We start from the raw sequence: 18,889 nt of genomic DNA, 5'->3' as shown, positions 1-18,889 counted from the left end.
TTCTCTCAGCCTGTCCTCATATGTCATGTCTCCTAGCCCCCTCACCATTTCTGTTGCCCTGCACTGGACTGTCTCCAATTTATCCACATCTTTTCTGTAGTGGGAGGCCCAAAACTGGACACAGTACTCCAGATGTGGCCTCGCCAGTGCTGAATAGAGGAGAGTAATCATTTCCCTTGACCTACTGGCAACACACCTATCAATGCAGCTCAGTATGCAGTTTGCCTTCTCGGCAACAAGGGCACACTGTTTGCTCACATTCAGCTTCTTGTCCACTGTAACCCCCAGGTCCTTTTCTGCAGAGCTGTTGCTTAGACAGTCCATCCTTAGCCTGTAGCAGTGCATGGGATTGTTCCATTGTAAGTGCAGGACTTTTCACTTGTCCTTATTGAACTTCATGAGATTTATTTGACCCAAACCTCCAATTTGTCTAGGTCTCTCTGAATACCACATCCACTGGTCTCCCCACATCCACAGAGCCAGTCATCTCATTATAGAAGGCAATCAGATTGATCAGGCATGACATGCCCTTTATAAATCCATGCTGACTGTTCCTGATCACCAGGGATCCTGATATTCTGTGATAAAAAATCACAGATTCTCTGATAAACCACCCCCAAATCCATGATTAAAATGAAAGGCCATCATTACCCCTCACAGCCCCCTGGCTATGCCCATGTCCCTCACTTGCCCACCCCCCAAACAGCCCCACAGCCCTGCTGGTGCCTCTATAGTGAGGTGTCTGTAGCGGTGTCTATAGTTTCCTGGATCCTCTCCCGATCGCAATGAGTTTTCAGAGATGATGGCCAGTGACTCTGCAATCACATCGGCCAGCACCCTTGGGTGCATACCTTCCAACTCCATGGACTTGTATATGTCCAGCTTTTCTAAATAGTCCCTAACCTGTTTTTTTCCCCACAGTTGGCTGTTCACCTCCTACTCAAACTGCGGCCAGGTGCAGTAATCTGGGAGCTGTCCTTGCTTGTGAAGACTGAGGTGAAATAAGCATTGAGTATTTCAGCCTTTTCTACATCCATTGCCAATAGATTGCCTCTCCCATTCAGTAAGGGACACACACTTTCCCTGATCTTCCCCTTGTTACTGACATATGTAGAAATCCTTCTTGTTCCCCTTCACATCCTTTGTTAGCTGCAACTCCAGTTGCTCCTTCACCTTCCTGACTTCATCCCTGCATGCCTGAGCAATACTCTTATACTCCTCCCTGGTTGTTTGTTGCCACTTCTTATGAGCTTCCTTTTTGTGACTTAGCTTATTAAAGAGTTCCTGATAAGCAGGAATCCTGGTTTTCTCTGTTTAACCTCCCCCCTTATATATATGAGTGGTCTTTCATTTTACTCATGGAAAATTGTAGATTTTTGGGGGGGTTATATGCAAAAATTTGTGTGTTGGGGGGATGGAGCGGGCATGTTACCAGAGAAAACCAGGATCCCTGCTGATAAGCCAAGCTGGTTTCCTGCCATACTTGCTAGTCTTCCTGGCACATTGGGATGGTCTGTTCCTACACTCTCAGTAAGGTTTCTTACTCTCACATGCTGGAGTGAACTATTAGGCTGGAGTAAACTAATTTATTCTGGAGCAGGTTAGTACTTGTAAATACAAGTACTACCTTGCTGTAGCGTAAAATACTGTGCAGCAGCACGTGGAGCACTAAGGTGCTTCAGTGTGGGACCTGCCTGCTGGCTAGCCCTGGACTGAAGCATGCTTGTGCCCTAACCAGCCCTTCTGCTGCAGGTTGAGCTGCAGGGAGCAGCCCTGGACCGGCAAGCTGACTCCCTGAGCCTTCTGCCAGCTGAGGCAGCTCCACCCCAGCTCAACATGCTGCACATCAATAAACTCCAGAGCTTATTGCTCCCAGGAACACATTCAAATGGTACGCCCAGGAGCAATAAACTCCGGAGTTTATTCATGCTCATTAATTGCACATGTAGACATGCCCCAGTAGTAGCATTTAACTTTCACATCATCTCTTTTGCATTGTATGATGCTTGATTATGATTACTGACCAGTACCTACCACCTTGACAAAATTACTGTGGCTTTTGTCATTATTACTAATAATATAAATACTCAAATACAATAAACTGCAATTCAGATATTGAAGTGCCAGTTTTACATGAAATTAGTGTAATGTACTGCAAAAAAGATGAGATTTTTCACAGCTTTATATTTTAAAATTATTACCATCACACTGATAATATCATAATAATAACATAGGCATTACCTGCTATTCATACAAGTACTGAAACTACTGTCCAACCTTGGTCTTCTTTTAAGCATTAACCTATCATAAAAATATTTATTCTTAATTATATAAAACAGTGGCAGACAGTGCCTTTTTGGCAGGTAGGCAAAAAAATTATCCTTATGCCCTCCCCAGGTGCCACTCAAATTCCCTCGCCCTGCCCAATCAGCTGCTTTGCTTTCTGCTCTTTCCCCTTTCTGCTGCTGTGCTGCCTGTCCCCTCTCTGCTGTGCCACATGCCACACACACAGGCTGCCTGTACTACTTGTGGTATGCATACTCCAGGTTGGCCATCCCAATGTAAAACATCTAAAGTAGTCTTCTTCCCCTGTCAAATACAGAGCTGATAGTGAGACAGATATTCAAATAAAGCAATAGAAAAAATTGCTCTGTGAAATTGTTGGTTTCTGATTCTCTTCAACATCTAGTAGGAGCTCCTGGCTTTTTCAACCAAAACTCCTAAATCCCTTTTGACATTCTTGATTATGACTTTTTGGGTCTTTTATAGGAGGTACTATAAAGCCACATTTTACTTTCTGTGTTGTTGGGAGAACAACTTAAATTCTCAAAATATACCAGCCATTTTACATACAAGTGGAAAAACATATAGAAGTCTTTCTTTAAAAAAACATATTCATCTATATCATCCACAGCAAGATCTTTACAGAGCTATTTTGACTTTCATTTGTCTCCTCTATAAACCTGTGGCATAATAATCACTGTCAGAAAGGTCATTACAGTGTAGTTGATCCTTTTAAGTGGGTGAAGGGCTAGCTTTACATGTGTTCTGTGTTTACAGGTATAATTTTGAACCCTTATACTTTATTTAATTTGAGATAGAATTCAGTTTGCAGCTCTGTGGAGAACCCATGGAAGGCCCCCACCATTCTGCAACACCTGAAGTGAAAAGAGGGCAGAAGTGTGAATTGATGGGGAGTAGCTAAACCTGGAGATTTCTCTATAGAAACCCAGGACTAAAGGGGACTCTAGTGCCCCTGTTGTCACAATCCTGCTAGTATACACCTTTTCATAGCCTAGCCTGGTCAAACTATATCTAACAGTAGTTATGTCTTTGCCCCCACTATTTGTACCAGAGAAGTCCCCAAACCTATTTTCTCAGATAGTAAGAAAATTTGTTCCAGTGCCCAACCTTAGTTTATTCATGACCACTTTATACCCACTTGCTCTTATGCCAGTGTTATCTTTCATCTTCATGCCTCTTTTCCCTCCCTGTTTTTATCCTTTGATGTATTTATAGACTGACATTCCCTGTCAGTCTTCATTTTGCTAGACTAAACATCCAAGCTGTTTTAGTCTCCTCCCATAAGATAGGCTGTCTGTTCCCCTAACATCTTAATAGTTGTTCTCTGCACCTGTTCCAGTTTTTGCAGCATTGACTCAAAATAAATTCTAAGCTGATACATTAAAATTCCTGATTGCCTTAGTCTAGTTAACATCACTGACTAGTTTCTTTAGTTTATCAAAGTTTGTCCTTTTAAAAATCAAGAATCTTATTTACACACATTTTCATTTTTCCTTGTTTTACTTAAGCTGAATTAACTGGTGATGATTCAATCCAGTGATATTTTCTGTGACTAGCTATTATATAAGGTTCTTACTACTTATTAAAGTTAAGTCCGAAATAGCTTTGCCACTTTTTGCTTCAGTGACTGCTTGATGAAAAAGCTCAGCTATTACAGAATACCTGGTTCCTACATTATTATTAGCATTTGTCCTCTTATCTTCGTATCAAAAGTTAAAATCTCTCCTAATGACAGAATTCCTGCTATTATTTATCACTCTAATAATATTACAGATTGCACTATCTAAATCGAGATAGTAGGAACCCATACAAATCCAGATCTGTAGCAGAGTCCCAGAACCATGCCAGTAGAATCTCTTTTACCATCCTTCCCAAAGTCATGTGATCCAAATCACATCCATTTTAATCCTTATTTCTCTGTAGTCCATCATATCTTTAATATGGAATGCAGATCTACCAACTGTCTTTATTTCTGTCACTTCTGAATAGCACGTGCTCCTCGGTAACTATTCTAGTCATGAGTTCTGTTTCACCTTGTTTCTTTTTTCCCTATGATAGTAAAATTCGTGTCCCACCAATTGTTCTAGATACCATGAAATATGGTTTCATACTTGCCCTGAATAGGTCATTATGAGTGTGTCTACACATGATGCTACATTGCCATAGCAATGTTCCAGAGTGATGTAGCATCCATGGGTGTCTACATGTGACTAGCAGCTGCTTCACCATTGCTCTGCGCTCCCCCTTTATAGCATGCTACTATGGCAGACTAGCTGCTAAAAATAACTGTACTTCATGTACAGAACAGTATGGCCAGTTACTGCACCATGCTTTAGTACTTCCAAAGAGAAGTACTAAAGCATGGTGCAGTAAGAACACAGTAGCAACACAGTAACAGTGTCTCCACAGAGCAACGTGTAGGCGCGCCCTGTGAGAGGTAGCACTTAACTAGATCAGTGACTAGGAGCCCACTGAAGAGGGTACTAATGTTTCATCTCAAGGGCTGTATGATGCAGGCAAGCTCAGTTATCCATCCTAAAGTTAAAACACCTCCTGAGCATCCCATCAGAGAAAGGGTACACAAAGCAAGAGACTTTACTAGTTTAAACTCTTCCAAAAATCCTAGTCAGATGTTCTCAGCCTCAGCTTTTAACTGGTCTGACTCATTCTTCAATCTAAAGAGCAAGACTTGGAGGTCATGATTGACCACAAGATGAGCATAAGCCATGAATGCAATGCTGCAGTCAGCAAAACAAACAAAACTGGCTTGCATCTACCGATGCATCTCAGGCAAGACCCAGGAAGTCATCCTCCCACTTTACTCTGCCTTGGTGAGGCCACAGCTGGATTACTGTATCCAATTCTGGGCTCCACAATTCAGAAAGAATGTGGAGAAACTTGAAAGAGAGCAGGCCTTAATAAGAGATGCTGAGAACCATGGGGCTCTTCAGCCTGAAAAAGCATAGGTGGCAGCCTATAAGTACATAAGGGCTGTGCATCAGGAACTGGGAGAACATCTGTTCACCAGGGCACCCCACAGGAAGACAAGGTCCAACAGTTACAAACTCCAGGAAGACCATTTTAGGCTAGACATAAGGAAAAACTTCTTTTCTGTCTGAGTCCCCAGGGCCTGGAATAGACTCCTCCCAGATGTGGTGCAAGCACCTACTCTGGATACTTTCAAAAAAACTATCTTGCTGGGATCATTTGACCCTGGCTGACTTCCTGCCCTTTGGGCAGGGGGCTGGACCCAATGATCTTGCAAGGTCCCTTTCGGCCCTAATGTCTATGAAATCTATGAAAGCCATAGACAAACATGCATTTGGGCACTCTAAATTCTATTCAAATTTGGAATGCTTCAAGATTTAAGTGCTTCACTGCTATAGAGACATGCAGGCTTCCCCCGTTCCCCTACAGCTTCAAAGTCATCAAAATGGGGCATGATAGGAGGCTCCTCAGTCCTGCAGCATCCCACAGTGCTCTGACTATTCCTGTTGGAGGTTTTGGGGGTAAGAGTAGAGTGGGATGGACAGTCAATGAGCACTCTCTGCTGTGTTCAGCTGTCTTTAGGAACTTCTCCTAGAAGCATGTAAGATGTGCCTGAGGGCCAGACAGAAGGATGCCGTGCATGCTGCTTAGCCTCCAGAACTTCAGGAGGGTGCTAAGGAAACCTGAGTATGCAGGAGAGTGCTCACTGGCTGTCTGCCACTTTGTCCTTCTCTGCCAATGGTGGGGGAGTTAGCAGAGCATTGTGGGATACCAGAGGACCACTGGAATGTATAGAGGTTTCAGGAAGTGCTTCAAAAGGAAACATTTCAGGGAAGTTCCTTATTTTTGAGAATCTTTTTTTAAGTATTTCTTTGACCATGCATGCCTGTACCCTCACTGTTTGGAGCACTTCAGAGGTGTTTGAAATGTTTCAAACAACCCTTCCATCTAGGGTAGTGGTTCTCAACAGGGGTGCTGCAGCACACTGAGAGCCCATGAGACCTTTTTAGGGGTTCTGCAGCACGGGCATCACTGCTACTACGATCACATGGGACTGCTTTGTGTACCTTGTGCACAGCCAGGTCAGGAAAGGCGTACACTCCTGCCTGCATTAGGGTTATTTATTAAGTCTAAAGCAGGCAGGAGCCCCTGGTCCTGCTGCAGCTGTTTCCAGTCCAATCCTGCACAGTGTCTCATAGAAACAGAGATGCACAGGATGGTTCTATCTGCCCTACATGCTTTTGTGTACAAGAGATGCTGTGTAGGGTCAGATCAGGAAAGGCTGTAGCAAGACCGGGTGCTCCTGCCTGTTTTAGTCTTACCAGATAACCTTAGCATAGGCAGGAACACAAGGTCATACCACAACCCTTCCTGATCTTGCTGTGCACAATGCACAAGAGACAGTTCCACCTGGCTACGCTGGTGGCAACAGCAAAACCCTGGCTGAGAACCACTGAGGTAGGTTTAGGCATAGGCCACAGTGATTTTCAATTGGGGTACTGCTGCTCTAAAATGAATCTTTGAGGGGTGGCCTGAATCTAAAAAAGTTGAGAACCACTGGCCTAGGGCCTAAGTGGTTGCATTTATTACGTGGTATGCATATGTGTAGATTTTACCCCTTCATGTTTAAATGTGTGCATTATATAATAAATTATTTACCAAGTATATGTTTGATGACAGGTGTTCATAAAATGGAACAATAGCTGTATTGACACAAATCCCAGAGGTCAATTAGAGTAAAGATTATTCTTTTGTATTTGAATAGAGATGCTTTTTATAGTAAAGAATATTGCAGCACGTCTGTTTTATGCTAAAACAAACACTTAGGATACATGGCATCTTAAACAATCTTGCAAAAAATGGGTCAGTTGTATAAAAGTTTTTAAAAATGTCAAGGATGTATTTCTATGTGGTTACAATTTTGTGTGTATTATTCTATGTGCTATATTTGAGCATCCAGCAGCTCCATTCTGCCACATTTTTTTGTGATGCCCAGGGTGAAACCTGTAATCTTGGCATGCACGAAGAATGAATACGCATCCCAAACTTCCTGCATAGGTTGTGCTGCAAAAAAAAGAAAATAGTAAGGTCTACTGAGTTAAGACTTAGCTACCTAAAATCTTTTACTTGTTTATGTTTTTTCTTCTAGAACAAGGATCCAAAAATGGCTCGAGTTGCACTGGAATCTCTGTACAGACTACTCTGGGTTTACATGATTAGAATTAAATGTGAAAGCAATACAGCTACCCAAAGGTAAGGTTCTGCAATTGTAATTGAAACCAGGCCTCTCTGCTATGGATATTTCCAATGCAGAGGTCCAGTGCCTCCACTGAGTTCCCTTGACCTAGAAGTATTTCCAGTGTCAAATAAGGACACATCCAGATGAACACAATAACATTTTCTTTTGTGACATTAATAATTGCACTCCTGCTTTTTACAAGAGCTTATACTTTTGAAAATAGAGAGCAAGACTTTGCTTCTGCAAATAGTAGAAACTGGAAGAGCATGTGTCAGCATTTGGATTGTGGATCTGGTGGCGTGGTAACAAAATTATATTAATTCAGTCAAACTTATAAACAAAAAAAATAGAGAAAGTTTTCACTGTATCTTTTAATTTGGAAGAGTTTTCATACTGTGGGCTTTTTGAACAGGACCAAGATTTTGTAGGCACATTTTGTGATAATTAAACAAGAAGATTCACCACCATTCCTACAAGGAAGAGAACAGTGCCTGATGCTTGTTTTTTTCTTTTCTTTCAGTCGTCTTATTACTATTGTTACAACACTTTTCCCCAAAGGATCCCGGGGCGTGGTGCCAAGGGATATGCCTCTAAACATCTTTGTGAAAATTATACAGTTCATTGCACAGGTATGGAAAAGATCTGTGTTTCCAAATAATGAATAATTTATTTTCCTAGTAAATTATTAAAGGGAAATTAAACCTTGTATTATCTCACTTAATTCAGTCCCATTATTGATAAACTTCTTTTATGGTAAAGGAAGGAATGGTAAAATTGTGGGGTAAGCTGGGCAAAAATTTTCTAATTGGCACTTTTAATTTACTTTTCAATTCTTTGAAAAATTCTAAGATCATTTTCAGTTCAAATGATTTTTCTTGAATTTCCAGTGTACCAGAGACTCCACTGATCACTCATCTCTAATTGTTCACTAAGAACTAGAAATAACGTGGCATATTTTGATATGACACTGGGATAAATAAAATATTACACAGGGCAGTGGAGTTGCACTAGTGTAAAAACTTAAGTGAGAAGAAAAATCTGAGACTGTGTGAGAGTATGTGATCTTAGGGCACCTATACATGTTCCAGACACATGTTCTGATGCATACTAATTAAGTCCGCATGCTCCAACAGCCTTGGTATCTCATATATTCAGCATCCCCAGGCTTCAAAATGGTGAGGGGGTGCTCTAACTAAAGCTTGTTCAACAAATTTTAATTAAAGTGCCCCCATCACCATTTTGAAGCATAGGACACTGAATATATGAGATGCTATAGGCACTTTAACTAGAGCATATCCCAAGGGGCACTCTAATTAAAGCTCCCTCCCCCACCCTGGAGCACATATAAAGATGCCCATGCCCCAGGCTCAGGGGCACATAATTTTTGTTAATACAAATGGGAGCTATGCACCTAAACTCCCTACTCATCAGTAGAAGCCTAGCTTCCTCTGTTGCTCCAGTTCAGAGTAATGTCTCTGTTAAGAAAAGCACTTCAGCACATGTTTGTTGAATAGGAATGAATTTATGCATAAATTCTTTGTTGAACTGGGACTTCTGTGCACAGATTCCTATTTTATAAAATAGCATGTTAATAGAGTGATTGATCAAGTGAGCCTGAAATAATTAAAAGCCACATTTTAGAACTGTTCTTCTATTTAGATATGTACATTAAGCATACAGAATTACAAAAGCATTTAATATCCAGAAACTTCCATTTTAGGTACCTTCAGAGTTGCTTGGCACTGTTCAAAATTTAGACCCAACATGGAATTAAGCATATTTTTGAAAATCTGGCCCTATATAAATTTAAATAAAACTGATTATATCCTGCTTCAATACTGCCATTGCCTTTGAGGAATTAAGAAGCAATAACTAGATTTATATGATTTGTAAATTTTTTTTTCGTCTTTAGGAGCGCTTAGATTTTGCAATGAAAGAAATTATCTTTGACTTCCTTTGTGTTGGAAAGCCAGCAAAAGCTTTCAGTCTCAATCCAGAGGTATGATGTATATCAACACTCTTACAGTTTTTGGTTTTATTGTATTATGGCTTATTCATTTTGTGTACATTTATAGGTATGGTTTTACTTCCATCTAAGGTTAATGGCAAAATATTGGACCTGATGCACTGGCAAAGTAAATCTATGTACCTGTGTTATAATAAAATTAACAGAACTGTCACACTGTTGAACATTTGTCTAGTGTGTCTCCTGAGTGATGATTACCAAATGTAAAGTTGAGAAACAAGAATAAAATTGTGGACCACATTGGCTTATCATCGTTCTGCTTTTGTTATATTTAAGAACTAAAATAATTTTACTTATAAAAATTAAACACCCTGAACAATCCAAGCACATTTCAGAAATTAATTTGACTGAAATGGAGTAAATAATTAAAATTAAAAAATCCAAGGAGCCTAAGAAATAGGTTAGCAAAATAAAAATACAAGCCAAAATAGGAAGTGAAACATGCACAAGTGCAAATAGACGTGTACCATGGTACCCACATAGAACTCTCCCCACCCCCCAGCTTCAGCCTGATTCTTAATGGACTTAAGGGTTAGTTTTTGCATTTTGCATTAAATAGTTAGTGGCAAGGGCATAACAAGAAGGGATGCAGTGGTGTGGATGCATTTCCTCCTTTCTGGAGGGAGGAGCAGCCACGGACTTTTTTCTAAGTCCCTGAATCAGGTAAGAATTCTCCCCTCTCTTCCTTTCTGTGATCAGTTATACCTCCCCTCCCTATCATTCCCTTGCTACCTCTGTGCCTATATGTCCTGAGGGCAGAGGTGGGGAAAGGCTCCAGAGCCACTCCTACCCATTCCAGCCAAACTCCTTGGCAAGGTTTATCAAAGAGGCCATCCTTAACAGACTAGCTGACAGCAATATCCTGGCAGAAACACAGCACAGGTTTGTTGTGGGTAGGTCTTGCTTGACCAATCTCATTTCCTTTTACGACCATGTGACCTATCACCTGGACAAGGGGGAAGAGATTGGTGTTGTATATCTTGATTTTAAAAAAGCCTTTGATCCGGTATCCCATGATCATCTCTTGGCAAAACCGGCTAACTGTAGCCTCAACCTCACCACAATCCACTGGCTGGGGAACTGGTTCCATGGTAAGACGCAGAGGGTGGTGGTTGATAGAACCCAATCGTCTTGGTGCACAGTCACCTGTGGGGTCCCTCAAGGCTCTGTCCCAGGGCCTATACTGTTTAACATCTTCATCAATGATGTGGATATTGGGGTCAGAAGTGGACTGGCCAAGTTTACTGACAGCACTGAACTCTGGGGTAAAGCATCCACACCTGAGGACAGGAGGGTGATCCAGGTAAATCTTGACAGGCACATGCAATGGGCAGATGAGAACCTGATGGTGTTCAACACCGAAAAATGCAAGGTTCTCCACCTTGGGAGGAAAAAACTGCAGCATGCTTATAGGCTCAGTAGTGCTACGTTGGTTAGCACTACAGATGAAAGGGACTTGGGGATCATGATTGACCACAAGGTAAACATGAGCCTTCAGTGTGATGCTTGAGATAGTGAAGAGGAGAGCCATGCATGTGATCAGAGGTCAGGAAAATAGACCTTATGAAGAGAGGCTGAGAGCCATGGGACTCTTCAGCCTAGAAAAGTGCAAGCTTAGGGGTGATCTGGTGCCACCTATAAGTTTAACAGAGGTGCTTATCAGGATCTGGGGGAACGTGTGTTCACCAGAGCGCCCCAAGGGATGACAAGATCAAACCGTCACAAACTCCACTGCGACCAATTCAGGCTGGACATAAGAAAGAACTTTTTTATTGTCTGAGCCCCCAAGGTTTGGAATAGACGGCCACCGGAGGCAGTTCAAGCACCCACTTTGAATGCCTTCAAGACACATTTGGATGCTTATCTTGCTGGGATCCTATGATCCCTGCTGACTTCCTGACCATGGGGAGGGGGATGGACTCAGTGATCCTCTGGTGTCCCTTCCAGCCTAAATGTCTATGAAATCGATGAAGGTGGGCTTGGCTGGGGACAGAGGCAGCAGTTGGTAGATTCCTCTTCCCTGCCTGATCCCCCCAGGTGTTCCCTTCCAGCCCTGGAGCAGGCACAGGGGAAGGTAACCCACTCACTGTCACCACAACTGCCGCTGCCTATGGCCAAGTGTGGCTCCACATGCAGCCCAATTATAATGGGGCAGGGGTGGCTCTGGAGAATCCTCTCACTCCCACTCCTGGGTCAGCTGGAGATAGTGGGACACCAGCAGCAGTGGGCAGAGAAGGGGGAAATGTTGCGGAGGAGGAAGACAGGGGATGTGGCAATGTGCATGGAGAAGAAGGAAGATTCTTACCTGATTGCAGGACTTAAAAAAGACCCTGGTTGCTACTCCCACAATTCAGTCTGCCTGCCCCAGGGCATGAGAGGGGGAAGTTGGAAGCAAGGGGTGCAGGAATTCCTGCAGCATGAGGTGTCGCTCCCACACCCTCCACCCCTTTACAAAATCCACCTGTGGTCATAGATAAAATGTATAAGCAGTATTGGAGGCAGGAGCCATAATGCAGGGCTCCTTCCTGAGGTTAGAGCTGTGGTTTTTGGGTGAGCAGATACTGAGTCTTAAATATCTATTAGGATCTGGACATAAATACTTTGGAATGCCCTTCCACAAAGTTGACGCCACTGAGGCCATAGTATCATGTTAGTACTGGAAGTGAGCTTTTTGCCCAGGTGCCTAAAGTATATAGATCATTTAAGCTGCTCGGGAGTGGGAGCGGGTGTTTTCATTAGAATGGCTTCTGAACAGCCACTTTAATTAAAATAGCTCACTGTCTTGTGCACTAAACCCCTGTGTGTTTCAAAATGGCTGTGGGATGCTTTATAGCTCATTCAACAAGGTTTAAATAAAGTGCCCCCATGGCCATTTTGAAATGCATGGCAGCTTAATACATGTGATGGTGAGGCAATGCTGGAGCATTTTAATTAGAATGATATGTTCTAATTAGAATGTGAACAAGCACATCTATAGGTACCTTTAGGTTTTCCATCTGGATGTGTACAGCTTTGGCATGGAGTGCCTTTTCAAATTTCCTATAGAGCATGGTTAGCCATATGGTCTTCTGAGGAATTTACTTTCTTTTTATGTGCGCACTGAAAGAAACAGTAGTCAGCTGCAGGGCTATAAAAGAAACATTATTAAGTTCCAACTGAAAGCATATATACAAAGAAATATACATAAAGAGCTATATAGAGTTATAAAGGAAAGGCATTTCAAGTGAACCTGGATTGATTTTTCTTTCAATGCAGGTGTGATTTTTCTTTCAGGGCAGGTGTGAATTATCTCTGAAACTTTTGGGACAATTTTCATTAAAAGTCTCACACTTGGCCTATGTATCAAAATGACAAAATAATGTAGAAAAGTAGGCCACTCACATTATTATATTTTAAATAACAAAACAGCAAAACACATGTTGTAAATTAGTTTGTTACTTAAAGTTGGAGTTATTTTGCATCTATAATGGTCCAGGAAATATGTGAGAGGCATGGATTTTTGTGGTTCATATCGTGTTTAGGTTTTTATTAGACCAACTGCACTGTTGGGAAAGATTTTTACAAAGTTATTTAGAGAAAAAACAATTTTTTAGTTCTTTAGAAAAAAGTTCTGTTAAACGTATTTTAACCATGCTGGGAAGATCAGCTTTAATTTTTAATTTTCAATATGTTTTTATTATCTAAAGTACATATAATGCACTGTACTAGATTTTACTGATTTATTATAGCACAACTACAACAAACGTTTTGTAATTATCACCACTCAAAGTCTTTTTGTAACAAATGTACAAAGCAGTGCTAACCTCCTATATCAGGGGTTGGCAATTTATTTTATCAGGCCCATGGAGCCAGAGAGGGGTTTGGCCATGCTCTGGTAGTAGAGCCAGGCAGAGTTTGGCCATGTTCTGGTGGCAGAAGTTTTGCTCGCAGGCTGAGTTATGGGGAAAAGCCATGGTGGTGGCAGTGGCCTGTTTGGAAGCACCAGCCCATCCTATACCTAAACTGGAATTTTGTGGCCTACCACTTATTGCCAACTATTATCCTTACAATTTTGGCAAATGGAAATATCTATATTTGTTATTAGGTTTAATATAGCAAAATTTTATTTCTGACAAATGTCATTTCAGTATGTAACAAGCATATTTCTTCATGATACTCATTCACATTCTTAAATTCACAGAGAATGAATATTGGTCTGAGAGCTTTCTTGGTAATTGCTGATAGCTTACAGCAAAAAGATGGTGAACCTCCAATGCCAGTTACTGGAGCTGTCCTTCCTTCTGGAAACACTCTCAGAGTGAAGAAAACTTACTTGAGCAAAACCCTGACAGAGGAGGAAGCTAAAATGATAGGTCAGTAACAGGCATGTGCCATAATAAACAATGTGCAATGTTAAGGCAATGTGAAAACTTGCAGAATGACTAGAATCAGCATGTATAGGAATCTTAAGTGAATTAGTAGAATATTTTCATATAGTTAAGTATTTATGTATTTGCTTTATTTTACCATGTATACTTAAAGAAATACATTCTTTAGACTGATTAATACTATTAACTGAAATTTAAGTTTCTTGTAACATACTGCATAATATATTCAGTAAATATATTTAGATATAGCAGTGGTGGGTATTCCAACAGTTATTAGTATTTTATAGGTTTAACCTAAGACTCATATGTAGATAGATATTCTTTTGAATGCTGAATATCTAGGTTTATTTAGCTTCTCTGCTACAGTGAAATAGCTGAATGAAATAACTGCACTCAGATATCTAACAATTTAAGAAACATCACAGATTCCAATGTCAAACTGGAAAAAACCCTTTTGAAAAGCATTCACTGTGTATTGTAAACCAGTGATCCACGTTCCTATGGGCTATAGAAGAAAGGAGCATAAGAAGTGCCATGCTTGCTCATACCAATGGTCCATCTGATCCAGTAGCCTATCTCCAATGGTAGCAAGTAGCAGATACTTTAGAGGAAGAATATGTACAGGGCATGTCTAGAGCAGTGGTCCTCAACCTTTTTTGTACCAGGACCCATTTGTAAACATCGATGGGCAGTGCCAACCCAGTGCCCCTCACTCCCGACCTGCTGCCCCCCATTCTCAGGCCCCAGGCCCCCAATGTGTGAGCCAAGGGGGGGTACTTTGTGGGGCATTGGGGGGCCCCAAGCAGCCCCTTGCAAGCTGGAACTCTGCCAGCCTACCAGGGAAAAGTCACGGTTTTCCATGTTTTTCTCCTTTAAAGGAGAATCCATTTTTTAAGTTTGTTGATCCACTTTAGGGGTGTACTTGGTAGCTGTGTTGGTCTGAGACAAAAAGACATAAAAAGTGCTAGAACCCTTGGTTCCAAAATGATACCTTTTATTAGGCCAGCTGGAAAATGGCAAGAAAATTGTCCTTTTCTACAAGCTTTCAGAATCAAAGTCCCTTCATCAGACTCTGGGAAAAGTGTAGATGGTACCAGATGGTAAAAAGTCCCCATAGGTAGAAATAAACTTCATTTCTGCATAGAGGGAGCTGAAGATGAAAATCTGTCCCTCTGGGTCCATGAGAGTATCTTTGTGAGCTGTGCTGAGTAGCTCTTTGATGTGTTGATCAGGTAGAATTCCTTCCCTGGAGGTGTCAGATGGCAAGCAAGGAGATAAAAAACTTTCTTGTTGTTCTGCAATGAAGTTTAAAATCCAAAATCAGCTAAAATTTGGCATATTCCATGTTTCAGGGGTGTATTTGGTACTTGTTGGTCTGAGGCAAAAAGACATAAAAAAACTAGAACTCTTGGTTCCAAAATTATACCTTTTATTAGACCAACTGGAAGTTTGTTTAGGACCCTTTCATATATTCTCATGACCCACTTTTGGGTTGTGACTAACAGGTTGAGAAACACTGATCTAGAACAATCCATCCCCTCTCATACCTTCCCTGATACCAACCATCATTGGTTTTGATCAGGGCTGTCCAACTTTTAAGCCCCCACAGGCCACACCAGCAAGGGCCACATGCTGCATGAATGCTCCCCTCTCCCTCTGCCTCCAATACTCTACAGCAGGAAGCAGCAGCAAGAGGAGGGAGAGGGAGCCCGTAGACCCCAGCTGCAACAGTTATACAGCAGCAGTCACATGAGACCCAAGGGGCTAGAATTTAACTTCTCATAGACTGTATGCAGCCCACAGGCCAACAGCTTGGACAGCCCTGCTTTAGATAATCATGAAAGTAAGGCTGACATAAAATAAGGTCCAATCCTATAATCACTTACTATTAAGTACAAGTAATATAAAACTCTGCTAGATTATTTATATGTTTTTGTTTGTTTCCTTCACTACCTTGGAATTTAGATCATATCAAGGATTTTGAAAGTTGGGGTTATTTTGGAGTTCTGAACCTACACAGGCTTTATCCAGTAGAAAGAGAAATGGCTGGAGAAAAGCATATAAAGAGATACCTCTTCCTTGGTGATGACAGAGAACTTTTCTTTGGATACTTCAGAAATGTCAGCTTAAAATGAGAAAGTAGATTGTATTTTCCAGTTTAACAGAGGCAAAATTTGTTTAATTTTTTATTTCTTAAATTATTTTATATGCTGCTGTATCACAGTATGAGACATAGTGTATGTAATACAAAATAACTAGACCTAGTTCCATACTAAGAAGGCACATCTACTTGTGCACGTTACTGCAGAGCTGACTAATTAGCTCTGCAGTAATGCGTCACACTAACTGCAGCACAACTAGGCCACAATAAACTAATTAACTCCACTGTGGGATAGTACTGCCTGACACAAGTACTATCCTATGCTGGAGTTTAGTGCACCAAAATGCATGTGCAGAAGCAGACCTGGGGTGGTGCGGCATGGGGGTGCTACAGTGTGAGGTTTGCCTGACAGCTAGTCTGCACTGTAGCACCCTCATGCCCCAGCTGGCCCCTCTGCAGCACAGTGAGCCAGGGCAGAGCAGCTCCAAACTGGCAGGCTGGCCCCCTAGGCTTCCTGCCAGCCAGGGCCAAGCTGCCTCAGCTCAATGTGCTATGTTCTGGGTGCACATGTAAATGCTGCACCTGGGAGCAATAAACTCTGATGGGAATAGCACAGGAGTTTATTTTAGTGCATTGATAGCACATGTAGATGCACCCACAGAGTATTCTGGGAGGTAATTCAAACTTTTATTAGTTGTTAATTTTAAAAGCTAGCTGCTGGTTTAGAGCCTTTATTTTTATCAGTTTTTAGTGGCTAAAATATACAAAACTTTCTGAGCTATGGAATAGAATTATTTCATATCCAGATTTTATTTAACCATTTAAGGATGGATTTGGGCCACCTTTCTACATATTGCATAAGTTCCTTTCTGCATGACTTAGTAAGGCACTAAACACTATGGTCGTGTACAGATGTTCAGTTTCTACTGGGAGAATCACCATTCTCCTGGTAAAAGCCAAAAGTGTGCAGATGTCCAAGCAAAATGAAGCAAAATTGTTGATACAGGAGAAAAATAACCTGATAACCAGATAGAAATCACTCAGAATGTCAGTACACTTTTTTTCTGGCCAGGGGAAAAGCTCCTGTGCCTTCTTGATACTGGTCACAATGTTTGGAGAAGTCATAGGAACAGCGCTCCTGCCCCTCCCATAGAGTGAGAGTGAAAGGGAGGAGCAGACACCAGCTGCCCACCTCTCTTGCTTCCCACACCAGAATTCTTGCTGTAAGAAGTGAGCAGTGCCTTTGCCCTGCCATTCTCTTCTATCAGCTGTCAAGCACTGAGCCAAGTGCAGGCAGCAGCACTTTCCCTTGTCCGCTTCTACTTGCCCTCATCCCTGGCACTCAGCTCTGTAGCAGGGGTGGCAATTTAAAAGTCAGGTGTAAGGAGACTTTCCATGAGCTTGGTTTCTACCTGACTGGCTTCCCTATGGCCTGCCCCCCACCAATCAGCTGAGCAGCATGGTGAGGAGAGGGCAAGGGAAAGCTAGCTGGACTGGGAAATAGACTTGGGGAAGCTCTCCCTGTAATAGTGGAGTTAAGCCCCAGCCCAGTCCTCACACTGGAGTCCCAGGTATGTATAGTGGGCAGGGGGCTTTGCCCCACTGCTCCAGTCTCCTGGGAACAGGAGGGTTGAAGTAGCCCACACTTTCCTCAGACCACAACGACCCCAGTCAGGGGGAAGGCACAAGGAGCAGGGAAGAAGGGGCAGTTGCAGACTGAACATCTGTGCTGTTCCCTCTCCTTGGAATCATTTCTAGCGGTGGAAATGGCCATCTGGGTGCCGCACTTCAAGAGGGATGTGGACAACATGGAGAGGGTCCAGAAGAGGGCCGCTCTCATGATCAGGGGCAGCAGGGCAGACCCTACGAGGAGAGGCTATGGGACCTGACAAGAGAAGGCTGAAGGGGTCTAGTGGCCTGTTACAAACTAGTCAGAGGGGACCAGCAGGCATTGGGGGAGTCCCTGTTCCCCCGAGCACTGCCAGGAGTGACCAGGAATAACAGTCACAAGCTGGCAGAGGGTAGATTTAGGCTAGATACCAGGAGGCGCTACTTCACGGTCAGGGCGGCTAGGATCTGGAACCAACTTCCAAGAGAAGTGGTGCAGGCTCCTACCCTGGGGGTGTTTAAGAGGAGGTTAGATGAACACCTTGCTGGTGTCGTTTGACCCCAGTATTCTTTCCTGCCATGGCAGGGGGTTGGACTTGATGATCTGCTCAGGTCCCTTCCGACCCTAGAAACTATGAAACTATTTGTACACAACCAATGAGATGCTGAATTAGAATGAAATAGCTGAGGCTAATTGGTCATATCACGATTAAAATTGTTATACATATATATTTACACTGCTTGAATAACTATGTTCTTCTTTAAAATGTCTGTATCTGTTAATATTCTGTTCTTTTAAAAATGTAACTTTAATGAATATTGTTACAGGTATGTCATTATATTATTCTCAAGTAAGAAAAGCTGTGGACAACATACTGAGGCACCTTGATAAGGAAGTGGGGCGATGCATGATGTTAACAAATATACAGATGTTGAACAAGGAACCTGAAGATATGATCACGTGAGTGTTAAAATAAAATCCTGTTTGACTAAAACATAAAAGTTCTGTTTTATTTCTTTCAAACCTTTCTGCAGTCCTGTCTTAGCTGTCACCAAGATAAAGTGCAACAAGAACAGTTTGTTTATGTATACTTGAAATACCTTCTGCCAGAGTCACTGATATTTGTGTACCACAAGGAAGATGAGGGCTGCTCTTTCTTAGAAAATGTATCTTTGTTTTTCTGGATTTCAGCATTTGTTTGCAGTGCAGGACTTATACTGGCTCCCCCCTAAATAGCTAGAATTACATCAGAATC

General features: G+C 42.0%; 1 protein-coding gene across 4 annotated transcripts in view; it reads left to right on the top strand.

Annotated features, from left to right (window-relative positions):
- FRY (FRY microtubule binding protein) overlaps window positions 1-18,889 on the top strand; it is a 447,808-nt gene that overhangs the window by 235,970 nt on the left and 192,949 nt on the right. For all 4 annotated transcript variants that reach the window (XM_090027939.1, XM_090027923.1, XM_090027916.1 and 1 more), the window contains 5 exons: window positions 7,442-7,545; window positions 8,052-8,160; window positions 9,444-9,530; window positions 13,738-13,909; window positions 18,462-18,594. In XM_090027939.1, the coding sequence (XP_089884065.1) occupies window positions 7,442-7,545; window positions 8,052-8,160; window positions 9,444-9,530; window positions 13,738-13,909; window positions 18,462-18,594 (605 nt within the window). The remainder of the gene's footprint in view (window positions 1-7,441; window positions 7,546-8,051; window positions 8,161-9,443; window positions 9,531-13,737; window positions 13,910-18,461; window positions 18,595-18,889) is intronic.

Source organism: Crocodylus siamensis, chromosome 1 (genome assembly GCF_052110815.1).
Source record: "Crocodylus siamensis isolate JL-2025a chromosome 1, ASM5211081v1, whole genome shotgun sequence".
In the NCBI taxonomy this organism is placed as follows: Eukaryota; Metazoa; Chordata; order Crocodylia; family Crocodylidae; genus Crocodylus; species Crocodylus siamensis.
Note: the sequence above shows the minus strand (reverse complement) of the source record. Positions and strands in the feature narration are given on the sequence as shown.